We start from the raw sequence: 17,048 nt of genomic DNA on the forward strand, positions 1-17,048 counted from the left end.
CTGGAAGGATTGAGAGCTATCATTGTTAAGATAACCACAGAATCTCTGAGAAGAATGGGCTGTCCAAACGAGAGGGATGAGAGCATTGAAGGCTAAAACATTGAACGTTCATCAGTGTGGGTCTGTCAGAGGAGAAAGAGAAGACAGAGCAGGAGAAATCGGAAAAGAATGAAGTAAAATGATGTCATGAGAATTTAAGAGTTTCAAGACTGAATGGGTAGTTAACAATGCAAAGTGCAGCAGAGAAGTAAAGGAGAATAAAAACAAAGGGCTGCTGAACTTGATAACAAAGAGAAGTAATACTTCTTTATCAGTCTTTTCAGATGTTTATTGTCTCTGTAGTTTTTAGACATTGCAAGCTTTTGATAATGAATTTAATCCAGTCTTATTTTCCAAGCTGCTTACTTTTTTGTTCTCCTAGAACTGTCTCTATGGTCTAACCACGCCAGCCTGCTGACATTGTACATATTCCATATTTCTTTGGGGCGCAAGCATACTAACCATTCTCTACTATTTTTCCACTTTTACCCTCCCTTTGTCTTCACGACACACCTGCTCAGCTAGTTTTATACTGAGTTGTGATGCCAGGTGCAGTTCCTAAAGTGCAGGAAAGTGAAAGTGCTGTCAAATTGCCAACTGTTACCGTTTAATAAGCTAAAGCTACTTTTTTCTCACCTCTAACTTCAACTTTGCCTTAGATCATAGTTAATGAATATTCTTGAAAAGTATATATTTTTGGTGTTACAGATGTATCTTGAAAACCCACTGTTTTATTCTAGACAGAAAATCCAAGAATGGAGAGACCATATACATTTAAGGATTTTGTTCTTCACCCAAGAAGGTCAGTAAATATGAAATAATAACATATGAAATTTTTTTTAATCTCTTTATACCTTACAGTAGCCTCTTTGGAAATTCAGTTTCAACCTTTGTAAATAAGCTACATATAAATATTAGTTTTTAAAAGCTTTATTGCTATTTCTGATTAAAAAGTAATATATGCACAGTGCAAAAATTCTGAAAATACAGAAAAGTGATCATACCCCTTTGGGAAAGACTTGTCTCCCTTATATTTATCATACTATGAGAATGAAATTTGTCATTAGTTTATATGTATTTTTTATCTTACAGTATACGTAATTTTGTCATACTGCGCTTTAAAAAATCACAAACATCAATTCATGTAAAAAAAACATCCAGGGAATTCCCTGGTGGTCCAGTGGTTGGGACTCAGCACTTTCACTGCCATGGCCCTGGTTCAGTCCCTGGTCCGTGAAGTAAGATCCTGCAAGCTGTATAGCACAGCCAAAAAAAAAATCCAACTTGATACACACAAAACCATTTTCAGGGATATATAACTACATTTAGCATACTTTCATTTAAAAAAAGATATTTCAGAAAACTCAAATATTTAGAGAAAATAACATGAGCAAAGACTATAATTTACAACCCAATAGCCTGTTCATAATTTCATTTTCCTAAACTGAATTACTTTATTTTAGTCAAAATTTTTAAGTTTAAGCTGTAAATAAAACTCCTTTTGATCTTCTGAACCACAGAATCAAGTAAAATCTAGTGAAGATGTGTCTGTGGCTTTACTGTCAGAAAGGGCAGAGTAAAGCAGAGGAAGGAAATCTGTGAAAACAACATTATATGTTTTGTGTTTAAAACTAGAAAATGCAATTGAAAAATATAGTATGGGAACTTAGTAAAATTTTTGATTAAAATATTTTATATTTTTAATCAAAATTTTAAAGTATTCATTGTAATATAAATTATTAAAATAAATAAAGGGGACAGTGCTTTCTGTCTGTGTTCATATTTACCATCTATAAGAGAAACCACATATTTAATTTCTCCAGAAGTCTTGCAGTATAAGTCTCTTTTCTTCCTTTAATTTTGGATTGACTGTGACATCTGTCTATCAAGAATAACTAAATAATTCTTTCTTCTCTTATTTGGTTGCTCTAGTAACCTGCTTTTCAATTTGTCAAATGCTTTCCAGTATCTTTATCTTCAAAACACATCTTCTGTCTGCACTGGGTATTACTGCAAGTGCAGAAAGAGCTTTATCCAACTACATTCTTAGATTTTTTTGAGCATCACTAAGCCCAAACCCACAGGCATATTATCTAGTTGGAAAAACATAATAAAACCTATCATTGTGGAGAAACTCTCCTATAAAATATTATCTGAGTAAGTTTTCTGTATCCATCTTTTATAACAAGTCAGAGTGTTCACACCCCCTTAACTATGGAGACAGGAGTCACGTTAGTGGCCTGGGAAATAAGCATCAGGGGTTTTATTGACCACTCAGGGAAGGTACACTTTCCAAATCCGTGAGAACTGTGTAGAGAAGAGCAACTAAAAAGCTTAAGGGAGGCATTGGAGGTGGGGTGGGGTAGGGGAGTATCTCTTGAAGACAGGATAAAAGATTAGGACTTTTATGTCATATTACATAACTGAAATCTATTTTTAAAAATACCCAAAAAACCTATACAGAAAGCTAGGACAAGCAAGGATTTCTTAAGTACACAGGATGCTAGATTTGGTGGGGGCAATAGACAGAGTTAGGTCTTCAGTTAGAAGCTTAAGACAGGTTTTAAGATCCTTAAATGTTACTACACTGGGCAGCAGCCCTTGACTTAGACAGCTCATTATTCAAAGAGGTGATACAAGATACAATATGAAAACAGATGAGGTAAATTGACGTATGACAGATTCAAACAGCTGTCAAAGACACTAGGTTTCAGGCAGTTATCCATCCATGCTCTCCACTTTTCTGTCATCTTATACAACATGGCTAGATTATTATCCCTAAAGCACATCTCTGAGGATGACTTTCCCTATTCCCAAAATGCTATGCAAAATAAAATCTAAAAGTTCTCTTATTTCACATGGATCTCATCAGCTAGACCATTTCCACTCCCTTTATGTATCCTGTAATTCAGCCAATCTCAGCTACTGCCATTTCCTTAACTGTACCCCAGGTTTCCCATCTATTTCCTTGTTTTTGCTCTCTTCTCTACTCATATGCCTTTCCCTTCACTGCCACAGATCAAAATCCTCCCCAGTCTTCTAGCCCCAACTCAAATGCCAACTTCTCTTTCAAATGCTCTCTGATCTTTCACTTAAACTTCCATAGTTCCTTATTTATCTCATAACAATTATTTATTTATGGATGTTCCTTTTTCTCCACCATCTATTCCTTTTCCTAAATATCTTCTGCACTGGAACTTGTCTTTGAATCTCCTCTAGTAGCTAGTAGATGTTCAGTAAACTCTTATTGAATGAGTGCTTTTCTTCTTAGTATTAAAATTTTGTGAATTATTATTTTCTTTTCTACAGTCACAAATCAAGAGTTAAAGGTTATCTGAGATTAAAAATGACTTACTTACCTAAAACCAGTGGCTCAGAAGAAGATAACACAGAACAGGCTGAGGAATTAGAGGTGAGATTTTATAAATATTTGGTTAAACTAAAAAGAAAATATCTAATTTCTTATTTTACTATACTCCGAAGAAAAAATAACTATTCAAATGAAGTTAATGTGTGAAATCAAAATTACTTCCCTGGACATTTGTTTATTTTACCCAAGAATTTGTTAAACATTTCTTTCCACTAAGGATATTTCTGTAGAATGAGTGGCCATTACTGATGGCATTCTTAAGGGTTAGGGAATAGAGATTGTAATGTTTATAAATGAAAGCATTTGTTGTAATTAAGTCATTAACTGTTTCTAGTTTTTCAGAGTTTTCTAAAACAATGTCATTTTCCCCCTCCATTAAAGTAAGAACACAATTTAGTATTTGTAAGTTAAATATGTGGAATATTTGAGGAGGCTCTACTAATTAGGGACTCTTCTATGAAATATAATTCCTGTTACTTTTCCTATCATGCTTGGGGTGGGAGTGGGCGGGAGGGCTCATAGAAAAGGAGGAGACTAAGAGAGAGACAGGGAGAGAATATAAGTCATCAAATAAAAAGCCACATTTATGGGGGGCCAGAAGAATTTAACCATCTTCACGGATGACAGGATAAGAGGAAGTCCAGTCAAGGATTTGAGCAGAACCACCTGCCTTTGGGGTGTGTGAAGAAGAGGCAGAGAGTATGTACTTGGAATAGAATTGGACAGGGATTTGGGGCCTGGAATCTTAGTTGCAAGCTCTGCTGCTTGTGAGTTGAGTGACCATGTGAGTGTCTGACCTCTGGACCTCAGGTTCTTCCTTTACAGAGTGACAGGGTTGTACCAGATGACCTCTGAGGTTTCTTCCAGCACAAAAATTCATGATCTGAAAAGGGAACAAAAACATTTGCCCCTTGAGTTTCCCACTGAAGGAACCTTATCATCAAAAGATAGCACCTTATTCTACCACATTGACTGAAAGCACCCAGTGTGCTGGCATCAGTCTGCTCTAGAGGGTTTTGTGTGTGTGGCTTCCTCAACAGTCATGCCTCTTTGATCAAGGTCTGCTGAAGTCTCCAGAACTATAAGGCTGAGGGACCCTTCCCCAGTGCTGGGCTCTGCATCACACACCCAAACGTCTTGAGAAAGAAAGTTCGAGAACAAGTAGTGCTTTTGCAACAAAGCTTTCTGGGAATTTTTTATATGCACTAATGAGACTTTACTTTGTTGGGGAATTCATAATAACAGAAAGAAAGAACTATTTTTCTTTAAATCATAGACTGTGGTTAGCCCTTACTCTGGCAATCAAAGAACTTGGTATCCTCTCTTAAGTCTGATTCCCTTATTTGATTCCCTTGTTTTTCATTTTAGTTTTTCTGTGATTTGTCATATAACAGTTTTTTTTTTTTAATTTAGAAATTTATTGAGTAGAATTTTCTGTACCTGGCATTTTGGTGCACAGGGAAACCTGAATAATGGAATTCTGTTTGAAATGAAGGATGTCTGCTGTAAAGAAAGAAAATCCTTTATTTAGTAACTTAAAAAATTTTTAACAGCATTTCATTATTTGGTAACCTGCTCCAAGTTTTGCCCACACACACATATCACAGGTACCTTATTCACAGTTCAGTTTCTGTGGGTAGAGCTGCTTCACTTCATTTTGTGGTCTCATGTCTCAGTGTTTGAATTCCCTCAGAATGCACCTTATAATTTCAGTAGATGTAAGCATGTAGGAGTTTATTTATGAAAGGCCCTAGGAATTCAAACACATGAATCTGTGCTTATTTATCTTCTGTGTAGCTAATGACCAGAGAAGTCTTGTCTTTGACATTTAGTTTGTGACTGAATATATAAAATCTTACCATTTAAAGAAAACAATTGTAATTTTCAGAAGAGGCTCACTCTTAGGCAGTGTATGCCCTAGTACAATAAAGTGTGGCTATAATAGATAATTGTATAATATTTGATTTTTGCCCCTCTTGTAACTTTAGGTTTAGTTCTATGTATTTTACACAATTACCGTATAATATAATGTTTGTTGTACCTCTAAATGCTTTCTTTCTGGACTTTGACTCCGTTAAATTGTGGGCAGTTGCATATTAGCTTTGAGGTTAGTAATAAAGTAACATACATTGATACTTAGAAAATTATTTTGTGAATAATATTAGCTGATACATATTTAATAGGGAGGCATTCTCTACAGAAAATGAAAACTCATTCTTTCTAAACAATGTTCAAATGTGTAACTGTACTTCCTCTTGGAACTGAAACAGGTTTTTTAAAAATATGCCCTTACTTAGTTTTTTTCCCGTTCACAAGTTTACTTGGGTAACATAAATTCAATAAGTAGACCTTTAAGAGAGAACTCTTTGGGCTTCCCTGGTGGCGCAGTGGTTGAGAGTCCGCCTGCCGATGCAAGGGACACGGGTTCGTGCCCCGGTCCGCGAAGATCCCATATGCCGCGGAGCAGCTGGGCCCGTGAGCCATGGCCGCTGACCTTGCGCGTCCGGAGCCTGTGCTCCCCAACGGGAGAGGCCACAACTGTGTGAGGCCCGCGTACAGCAAAAAAAAAAAAAAAAAAAAAAAAAAAAAAAAAAAAAGAGGGAAATCTTTAAGAAGATTTTAAAGAAATATTTTTGATACCATTTTCCAAGCTCTGAATATTTTCATAATCCTTCACAGCAGAAGTGAGGATCCTTTTATTAATAAATTTTATTAATCTGCAGAAAAAGAATCAGTGACCATATTTTTTTAATTAGTCTTTTTTTTCAAGAGAGTGAAATATAAAAGTTCAACTCTAACACTTTTGAAATTGAGACCAGAGAAGTAAAATGTGATTTAATATGTGTAAGACAAATTTTTAGATATATAGATCCTATATCATGATCATTTAAAGGAAAGGAAAGGAGTGAGAGAAGGAAGGTAAACAGATGGAGAGAAAAAGTAAGGGGTTAGAGGGAAGGGAGAGAGAATGGAGTTTGGGCAATAAAAAGAAAGAAAAGAAATTAACAAGATATCAGTTCCCATAGAAGAAGATATAAAGAAGAAAATAGGCTAAGAAGGAAAAGGAGTCTGTTTTACTTCCCATCCAGATTCCTTTTCCCAGAATAATTCTGTCTGTCTTCCTCTCTCCTACACCTCACCTTCCTTTCTGCCTTAGTCTCTAACCTTCCCACTGGAGCTAGCCAGAAGAAACGAACCTTGCTGCAGAAACCCCTATCCTTTTCTCCCAGAAAACATTTCTTTTCTTCCCAGCTCTTCTCCTTGACCCTTCCTCTTCAGAACCCACCTTCCAACATAGAAGAATTCTCTTCCATCTTCTAAGCCGTCAACTGGCTGGCACACAACAGTCCTTCAGTGCTAGATCTCCAATGTCTAGAACAAAAGGCTCTCTATATATTAAGGAAATGATTTTTTTACCTATTATTATGGTATCAAATATGTTCCCCAGCTTGCCTTTTTTTTTTAACTTCAGTTTAGTAGTTTTTGCCATGTACAAATTTGGGGGGTTATAATCAAATCACTCAATCTCTTTTATGCCTTCCAGGTTTGATGTCATACTTAAGGACTCCTCCACTCTTAGAATATTTTTTTTTAATATCCCCAGGTTTGCTCTAATACATTTTGGTTTTACTTTTTAACATTTTAAATATTGCTCAATCTGTAACATTCTGGTTATAAGGTATGAGGTAGAAACCCAGATAATTGTTTTCTTTTTTTCTAAGTAATTTGCCTATCTTCCCACAAATTTGAAATGTCTTTATCATATACTAAATTCCTATAAATTTGATTCTTTCTGAGTTTTCCAATTCTATTCATTATTGTGGTTTGTGGTATGTTTTATCTGATAAAGTTAATCTTCACTCTACTTTTTTGGAAATGTGCTGATTATTCTTGTTTTTATTTCTATTTGAACTTGAAAATTGCCTTATCTTGTTATTTTCAAAAAAATCCATAATGTAGTTCTATTGGAATCTTGGCAACTTTATAAATTAACTTGGGGAGAATTGACACCTTTCTGAGATTAAATCTTCCTAGCCAAGATCACATTATGTCTCTTCATTCATTCAGGTCTTCTTTCATGTCCCTTTAGGAGAATTTTTAAGTTTTCATCACTAGTGTATTTATGCTTCCTAACCACGTTGATGTTTAGCAGAACCTTTTACTGACTGCCTTTTCTGTTATGAGGTTTCTTGTATAAAAGCATGTCACTAACCCTCGCTATCCTTTTCAAATAATTCCTTACTCTATAACTACCCTAGCTAAGGGTTTTTGTATGTTTGCCCCTTGCTAGTCTCAGAGGAAATTTCCAATGCCTTCCTAGCATATAAATAAAACAAAACAAAACTTTCTTTCTTTGACTGTTTTATGACCTGACCAAATGCCTTTCCATCGTCCAGAGGAGAAAGAGAAAAGTCAGACCAGAGAATCATCATGTCTTTTCCATCACTCAATTATTTCTAAATCATTTGCCCTTCCCTATCATGCCTCTACGTATTTGACCTTCCAGTGATTTTTTTTTTTTCAGGTTTCAGAGAGTTGTTTATTTCCACCATAAACAAGGTGCTTTCTCCGTGGGAGAGACAATGCCCAATAAGACATTACCCCTGTTTATAAGTTAGAGAATAGAGTAAGGTTAAACTATGCTTTTCAATTTCTTAGTGCCTTCCAGTGCTGTCTGTTTATTTGAAAGTTTTCTGTGTCCTTTTTCTCCTATTAGACATGTTTTAAATTTTTTCAGAAAAAAATTTTTTCAAGCAAAATTTAAATGTTATCATTTTGCAAAAAAAAAAAATCTTCATTATCATAAGATATTCTTATTATGGTCTTAAAAGTTGACAATGTGCTAATTCTGTCTTTGCATAGTTTCTGGAACTGGGAGTGCTAAATCTCTTTTAAAACTCCCTCTAGCATAATTTATAAGGTTAAAAAAATTAAGCACACACTTAATTGTTAACCATTCTGTTTTTCAGCCTGGCTGGGTGGTTTTGGACCAACCAGATGCTGCTTGCCATTTGCAGCAGCAACAAGAACCTTCTCCTCTACCTCCAGGATGGGAAGAGAGGCAGGATATTCTTGGAAGGACCTATTATGTAAACCATGAATCTAGAAGAACACAGTGGAAAAGACCAACCCTTCAGTATGTGATGACTTTCATGTTTGTAATCTGAATGCTTTTGGACCACTAGTTTTCATTTTGAAGTCATGGCTCAAATGGATTCATAATAGTGTGGGGATCCAAAAACTGCAAGAATGCTAGGATTTTTATGGCCCAGGGCTTTAAAAATGCTATCATGGATGCTTCTTTTTTAAAATGATTTGATAGTATTAGAAAGTATTTGAGTCACAAATACCACCCTTCTAATTGCTTCTTTATTTTAATAAATTGCCAGTTACTTCTGTTTTTAATTAGAGCCACAAAAGAAATATTTTTCTCTTGAGACGAATTTAGAAAATCTTGGAGATTTTTTTGTAGTTTGTTACTAAAATATAATGAGATGTTAATTTCTACAGTACAGTATTTTTAAAGTGTAAATTATTTATAAAATTGAAAGGACTCAATAATAAGGTCTTTTGTTAAAAACCCATTTGCCAATCTGGTCAATGTATACATAATTTCCAATGTACCCAAATCAAGGACAGAATGGCCTTTGAGGTATTCTGAGTTATGTTTCCTCAGTGACATTTTTCTTTTATTATCATCAGACTGTACGTTTGTAAATAACATTTATAAATTCTTCCATTATTCATGTTTATTATCAAATATCCTTCCACTTATCCTTCCTTATAACCTTATGAAGTCTTTCTTTAGTTTTCTACTTTTTGACACAGACATAAAATTTTTCTTATTTGTCCCTTAATGTTCTAATTTTTGGCTTTGGTATTTTGTATCTGATATAGTCCAAGCACTTTCATATATACTTTCCCTTCTCACATCCTTCCAAAGCAAATTAATGATCCAGGTTCTTCGTGTCACAGAGGCATTGATCTCTGTAGAATGGCGTACAGGTTGCAAGACTGAAAGCACGATAAATTTCTGCAACATCCTCCTGTTGTATACCTCAGTATTATGGCAAGCCTGACTTGAGCAGAATCACATTTTTTTCACTGTGGTTGGTGTTGTTTTCACCCAGCAAAAATCATCTATTTAGGAGGAAAAAAGTGTGAGGCATTCCCTTAGGACCACTATGTTTTCTCCAGCAACAGTGCAGTAAGAACTGGTCTTCTGACTATCCTGGGCTTATCTGGCATTAAATAAATGAACAATAATTTTGTTATTAAATATCTGTACAAAATTCTAGATCTTATGGTCTGGCTATATTAAACACAGCTAGCTAGAACAGTATAACTAAGAAATGACTGGGGAGTGGGTGTTCAGTCTGATTAACTGTACCTTTCCTAGATTCAGACACGCCTTTACTACTGTCCTTTTTCAGAAGCGGTCCATTACTGTATATGATCAAAAGCAGACAGATACCATTTAATCTGTACTCTATCAAGTTTTAAATTATAGTGTCCTTACACTGTCTTTCCTTCTGCGCTCTACGTTCCTACATGGGAAATCTACCCTTGGCTAAAGATCAGTTCTGGAAAATGTTACTGTCTGATTCATGAAGATGTATATGTAACTCTTAAAGCTTCTGTTTTATGAACTTTCTGGAGCTACTTTATATTTTACTCTTGTAAGAACATGGTGAAGTAATAATATAGTGAAGTTATTTATGAAACTCTCAGGTATTCATTCATTCAACAAATACTTTTTGAGTGCCCATATATGGGAGACATTATCCTAGGCACAGTGATGAATGAAAATATTAGGCAAATTACACATTTTCACAAAAACTTTAACTCCATAAGGTATTCTTGCAGGTACCGTTGTGCCTAGGCCTTAATCTATGCATTTTGAAGCAGCCTTTGGCCCAGAACAATAAATTCTGATCTAATATAGGTTTTTTTTTTTTAATGAAAACAGAATTTTTGACTATCACTTTAACTCTATTCAGACGTGGGTGATGGCTTTTACATTTCTAATACAGGGACAACCTAACAGATGCTGAGAATGGTAACATTCAACTGCAAGCCCAGCGTGCATTCACCACCAGGCGGCAGATATCTGAGGAAACAGAAAGTGTTGACAGCCGAGAGTCTTCCGAGGTAGAAATCATTTTCTCATTCTTGTTGATAGACATATGTTACAGCAGTAGATTAAGGTATGTGTGGCTTAAGCTTATTGTGTTCATTTTAGAACTGGGAAGTTATAAGAGAAGATGAAGCCACCATGTACAGCCATCAGGCCTTCCCCTCATCTCCACCATCAAATAACTTGGATGTCCAGACTAATCTTGCAGAAGAATTGAATGCCAGACTCACTGTTTATGGAAATTCAGCCACTGGCCAGCCAGTATCCAGCTCAGTAAGATGGCCTTAGATTTTGTTGGAGCTTCAGGATTTTGTATTATATATTATTCCATTCAGTGTCTAAAGACTGAATGTTATCTTTTTTCCTCCAGTTTTACTGAGATACAGTTGATATAACACATTGTATTAGTTTAAGATGTACACCATAATGATTTTATAAATATGTTGCAAAATTATAGCCACAATAAGTTTAGTTACTATCCAACACTTCACAGGTTTTTTTTTTTTCTTGTGATGAGAAAAAAATTGTCTTAAGTTACACGTAATAATGTGTTAGGGACTTTGGTACTTTACAGCACGGTCGTTTTCAAATATCCCCACTAATAGTATGAAGCAGAGTCATGGAAAATCCATATGGTCATTGGAGTCTAAATGTCCATTACATAAATCAGTGCCCTCCAGCCAAAGGCTGCCAGGAACACACCTGTAATTGAACAAGTTGGGTTTATTACTCATTTCAGCAAGGGGAAAACACACCACGAGTGTCTCAGTAGCAGTATGTTAGGAAAGAATTAAAGGATTTGGGCTCATGTTAGTCAATTTTGAGGAGGGTTTAAGGAAGCAGGTCTTTGCTCTGCATTGGATCCTGTCAGGAAACAGATTATTCTGTGATTGGGTATCTCAAATCTTATCTGTCATGAGACTAAAGCTATATTTAGCAAAAAAGCAGCAGTCACTTATATCTGCCAGGATAGGGAGATAATTGGTATTTTGTGGCTTGGACAGTGTTCACATTTTGCTGTGTTTAGGCATGATTACAAAGTAGTGTTGATTTTGTCTTGATGATGCTGATGAGTGCCAGGGTGGGTCCTGGGTGTTTAGGGTTACTTTTCTCCTTCTCAGTTATACCACACATGTCACCAACACACATGTGAATAAGAGCTGATGTACTTTGACTAAACAAGAAGATAGATGACCTTCTCACTCCAGCAACTGCTTGAAAAATTGCTGTCTGTGGGATCCAGAAGCAAATATTCCAGCATACACTGCCCTGATGAGGTCCTTGTGGCTAGCTCTCTAATCTTATCAAGGGAGACCTTTCAGTGGAAGACAAAGAGGCATTTGAGTATGCTGTGGTCATTTCCAGTTGGAATTCCTTGCTTTTCATTCAGTTAGTAAATATGGAGGGCTGACTGCATGCAGGTTATATGCTGGTTAAAGTATCTTCAGCATACAGCCCACCTATCTGTTTAAGTATTGCCTATAGCTGCTTTCACGCTAGATCGACATAGTTGAGTAGTCGTAGCAGACACCGTTTGGCCCACAAAAAATATTTCCTATCTGGACCTTAACAGAAAAAGTTTGCTGACTTCTATTCTAGCACCTCCCTTAAGAAGCTTCAATGTAGACAGTTCTATGTAAACGCCTGTGTGAATATCCAAGAGCAGGGCTGCCTGCCTGCTCCCTTCCCCTCCTTTCTTCCATCCATCTATTCTATCTTCCATTCATTTCATTTTATTTTTTTTGTCAGAGGAGTGGGAAAGGTCAAAGACTTAAAGGATAAGCTATATTGACTTGCTGGTGATAAATCACATAAGGTCCTATTCCCTTTCTTCCTGTTACTATCATTTTTTTAATTATAAAACAGGGAGATCAGCTCGGTGCTTTATGACCACCTAGAGGGGTGGGTTAGGGAGAGTAGGAGGGAGACTCAAGAGGGAGGAGATATGGGGATATATGTATATGTATAGCTGATTCACTTTGTTATAAAGCAGAAACCAACACACCAGTGTAGAGCAGTTATACTCCGATAAAGATGGTTAAAAAAAAAAAAAGTAAAAGGTGGCATCTATACAATGAAATACCATGCAGCCCTTGAAAAGAATGAAGCGTCTTTGAATGTATATGTTGTATGGAACAATCCCTAAGAGATATTGTTCGGTGGAAAACACCAAGGTACCGAACAGTGTGTTTGGTACGTTACCATTTATAAAATTATTTACATGACAGAGAATAAATATGTGAATCATATTTCTTGAAAACGAAACTAAACTTGGTAACATTGCTTAGCTCTGAAGAGAGGAACAGGGTAAACAGGGCACATATCTTTTGTACCTTTTGAATTTCAGACCATGTGCATATTAATTCAAAAAAATTAATTTATTATTTTTAAAGTATTATATGATCATGGTTAAAAATTGAAACAGTACTGAAGTCTATAAAGTAAAAATTGAATCTTCCATTTTACCTCTAACATGTGCTCCCTCAATTGCCATTAATGGTTTGGCATATATAGTTTTAAACATTTTCTACACATTCATAAACATGCACGCACAGACATATTTGTATATCATTTTTTTAACCTGAGATCATCTTGTACGCACTTTCTGGTAACTTACTTATTTTACATACTGTATCATAGACATTGGACCATTTCAGTAAATATAGATGTGCTCTTTTTAAAACCAACAACAACAAAATAATCACACATCATTCCCTTATGTAAGTAACCCTTAAGCTATTTCTCCAGTCTCCTTTGATGGACTTTAGATTGTTTACAGTTCTTTGTTATTGTAAACAATCCTACAGAGGCTCCTCTGCCTTAATTTGTACATATATTATAAATTTTAATGTCATTAAGTAACAGAACTAAAATATTTCAGATGGCAACAACAGCGTGCATATAAAAGCACAAGGAAAGAAAAATTATGCGAGTTCCAGGAAACAAGTAATCTGAAGTGTCCAGAGGGTGGGTTGTGAGATTGGAGGGCTGCAGCCAGCAGGAAGAGCCAGGTCCGGAAGCTCACTAACATTGTGTTCTGTGCTGTAGATTTTATCCTAGTGAATTTAAGTCATTGAAGGGCTCAGAGTGAGAGAATGATGTGATGAAATCTGCGAGAGTAGATTTAAGCAAATAAGACTTGCAGCAAGCACATCTGTTAGGATGTTGCCACAGTAATAGCCAAGGTGATAAATGATGAAAACTTGAAGTTTAAAAAAAAGTGTAAGGGAAATGTATTTGAGAGCTAGTAAAGAAATAGAATGCATAGGATGTGGTAACTGACCCGGCTGTAAGGGACAGGAGGGGGAGAAATCGGGGGCTGACCGATGCCTGCCTAGGGCAGCTGCTGGCCTCCCTTGCTGCCCACTGAGACAAGGAATACCTGCGAAGGAACAGGTTTGAGTGGGTGTGGACAGGGAAAAGCTGAATCCAGTTTTGGACACAATAAAGGGTTCTCTATTAGACCTTCAAGAGAAAGTGTCCAGGAGACAGTCTAGGACTCGAGGGACAAGTGTGAGCTGGAAGTTGGAAGGCATCGGCGGCGGTGGCGTGGTGTTGAGTGAGGCTGAGGGTGGGTGGGGTGGGTGTTCTTTCTTCTGCCCCATCATACCCACCCTGCTACCTTATCTGCCATTCAAAGATGAAGCAGAGACCTAAGGTTATTATCGTTCTTTTTTTTTTCTTCTTTTATAAGAATCATTCCAGCAGAAGAGGCAGCTTACAAGCCTATACTTTTGAGGAACAGCCTACACTTCCTGTGGTGAGTTTTAGCCTCTCCCCTCAATCCTCAATAAAAATATAAGACGCAGCAACTTTTTTTTTTTGGAACGCTGAACATGAACGTTTGATCCAGCACAGCATCTGGGCTCTGGGGGATGAGGTTGAGGGAGGGGAAATGGGATAGGTAGGCCCTTTAAAGACAAAACCTGGAGAACTGTCTCTCCCATCATGAGAAAGCCAAGTCCCCATGTGCTGGTGGGTAGCGTCTGGGCTTGGCAGGTGAAGCGCTGTGTGGGCTGGAGGTGTTGCATACAGATCGAGACTGTGGTCTCCAGTGGCCTCTGCTCTGTGCCTGGCCCGTGGCATCTTCCAACTGTTTCCGCCCCGTGCATGAAGCTGCGTCAGGGGCCGGTCCCTCAGGCAGGTGTGCCCTGGTGTCTGCAGGCTTGGCGGCCAGGATGGACTTCATCAGCCCGCTGAGGAGCCGCCCGCTGCTTCCTCAGTAGCATCTCCCGCCATGACCTGGACTGGAGCTTAGACCTAACAACGTCATGGCCTCCATCCTCTTTCTGACTCAACCATCATTGCTTTGAGTTTGTCTCTTCCTCAGATGGTCCCCGCTTGTTTTTTAAACCAAATGTCAACACCCAGGCTCCTGGCCCTTTCAGCCTCCCCTCCCTCTTAGCCACCCACAGACCGCCCCCCCCGACCCCCGCCAGCCACCTTCCCTTCTGTCTGGGCTCTTTCTTCCAAATAGCCTGTTTCCATGTCCTAATTCTCTCCGCATTCTGGGTCTGTGAGTGTTCCAGTTCCCCACTTGGACTGGCTGCCTCACTTTTTTCCCACCAACCATTTGTGATTTTGAATGGCAGTCTGTATATTAATTTTGAAAAGTGGGGATTGTTTTTGCTTTCACGGGAGTTCCAGCAAAGGAATGCACAGGCCCAGAAGTCCTCGACCTAGGAGTGGCTTATGTATCTAAAAAGGTGGCCCTGCATCAAGAGAGGGACATGGACCCTGTGCTGAGGAAGGAAGGGGTACCCACCTGTGCAGTTGGTCCAGTCACCATTGACCATCAGCAAAGAGGGTGGATGCCACGGCAAGACTGCCCTCCCCAGCCTTCCTCTCACTTACTGCCCCATGTCTGTCCACCTCCACTCGCCTGGAGCCACTTAAGGAGATCCCTGGTATTTCTCCCGCCTCGCTTCATCATTTCCTCTATGCATTGAAACTGGTGAATTTCTGATTGACTGACAGGCACTCATCCGAGAAACTATTTGAAGTGCACCGGATGAGCCATAGAATCTAGACATGATTTACATTTTATGTACTGGAAAAGCTATTTCCATGCCTTTTTCTTCTCAATACATTGATCAGAGGTCTGTCTTGTTTGGTTGCTTGTTTACAGCTTTCTTAAGGTATAATGTACATGCCATAAAATCCACCCATTTTTAAGTACACAAATAAATGAGTTTTAGTAAATTTATGCAGTTGTGCAAATATCACCACAGTCAAGTTTGAGATTCTCCCATCGCCACAAAAAGTTTTCTTAATCCTAATACCTACTCTCAGCCCCAGGTGAACACATCTGCTTTTGTTGCTAGTTTTGTCTTTTCTAGAAATTTCCTATAAGTGGAACTATACAGCATGCCGTCTTATGTATCTGGCCTCTTTCACTTCATATGATGTTTCTGAGGTTTATCCATGTTGTTACATGTCTCAGTAGCTCATGATATTCCATCGTGTAGTTACGTCTACTACATCCCATTTATCTACTCACCAGCTGTAGGACATTTGTAAAGTTGGGCAAATTTGAATTCCATTATTTTGTAGACTCACAGCCCATCATAACTGTCAGCAATGTACATCTAACCCCCGTACATCTAGGGAACAGTATATCTAGTGAACAGACTAGTGTGATAGTTTTTATATGTAGGACACATTAGGGAACCAGGCGAAACCTTGAAGAGTCTAATCTCTAATACAAAACGGGTACTTCCCTGGCAGTCCAGTGGTTAAGACTCCGCATTTCCAAGGCAGGAGGCGCAGATTTGATCCCTGGTCAGGGAGCTAAGATCCCACATGCCGCACGGCCAAAAAATTTTTTAAAATTAAAGCTCATGAAAAAAAGACAAAAGGAAGGCCAGACCTGGACTATTTTAAGTAAACCTGGAAAACTAGACCTCTTTTGTTCATTAGTAATACACTACCATAATCGGCATGTCCCCAGCCCTTACAGAAAGAAAGCAGGGGTAACTTTTGACTTGGCCCATATGGGTGATCATATCTGTAGTTGGACTACCTGGGTTCAAATCTCAGCTCCATACTAGCAATGTTATCTGGTAGGAAATTGCTTCCATTTTCTAAGCTTCAGTTTCATCCTTAAGTAAAATGGGCCAGTAATCTTAATTATCTCATTAAGATTTGTGTGGAGGTTAAATGGCATGATCTGTGTTAAAGCACTTAGTGTGTGGTTGTTATTACTCTCGTGATTTTTAGTGTTGTTATCATTCTCATCATTATTATCTGTTCTACTGGAGGTTTTTTTTTTAAGTGAAATGCTGTACACTTTAAAATATGATTTAGGGCTTCCCTGGTGGCGCAGTGGTTGAGAGTCTGCCTGCCGATGCAGGGGACATGGGTTCGTGCCCCGGTCCGGGAAGATCCCACATGCCACGGAGTGGCTAGGCCTGTGAGCCATGGCCGCTGAGCCTGCGCATCCAGAGCCTGTGCTCCGCAATGGGAGAGGCCACAGCAGTGAGAGGCCTGCGTACCGGGAAA

General features: G+C 38.0%; 1 protein-coding gene across 1 annotated transcript in view; it reads left to right on the forward strand.

Moving 5' to 3' along the window:
* The window catches only part of NEDD4 (NEDD4 E3 ubiquitin protein ligase), a 52,290-nt gene that overhangs the window by 723 nt on the left and 34,519 nt on the right, over positions 1–17,048 (forward strand). Inside the window, exons 2-7 of the mRNA XM_007446351.1 lie at positions 780–841; positions 3,349–3,451; positions 8,380–8,546; positions 10,444–10,561; positions 10,653–10,820; positions 14,242–14,307. Of these exons, the coding sequence (XP_007446413.1) occupies positions 795–841; positions 3,349–3,451; positions 8,380–8,546; positions 10,444–10,561; positions 10,653–10,820; positions 14,242–14,307 (669 nt within the window). The 5' untranslated portion in view covers positions 780–794. The remainder of the gene's footprint in view (positions 1–779; positions 842–3,348; positions 3,452–8,379; positions 8,547–10,443; positions 10,562–10,652; positions 10,821–14,241; positions 14,308–17,048) is intronic.

The sequence above is a fragment of the Lipotes vexillifer genome, unplaced genomic scaffold (assembly GCF_000442215.2).
Source record: "Lipotes vexillifer unplaced genomic scaffold, Lipotes_vexillifer_v1.1 scaffold726, whole genome shotgun sequence".
In the NCBI taxonomy this organism is placed as follows: Eukaryota; Metazoa; Chordata; class Mammalia; order Artiodactyla; family Lipotidae; genus Lipotes; species Lipotes vexillifer.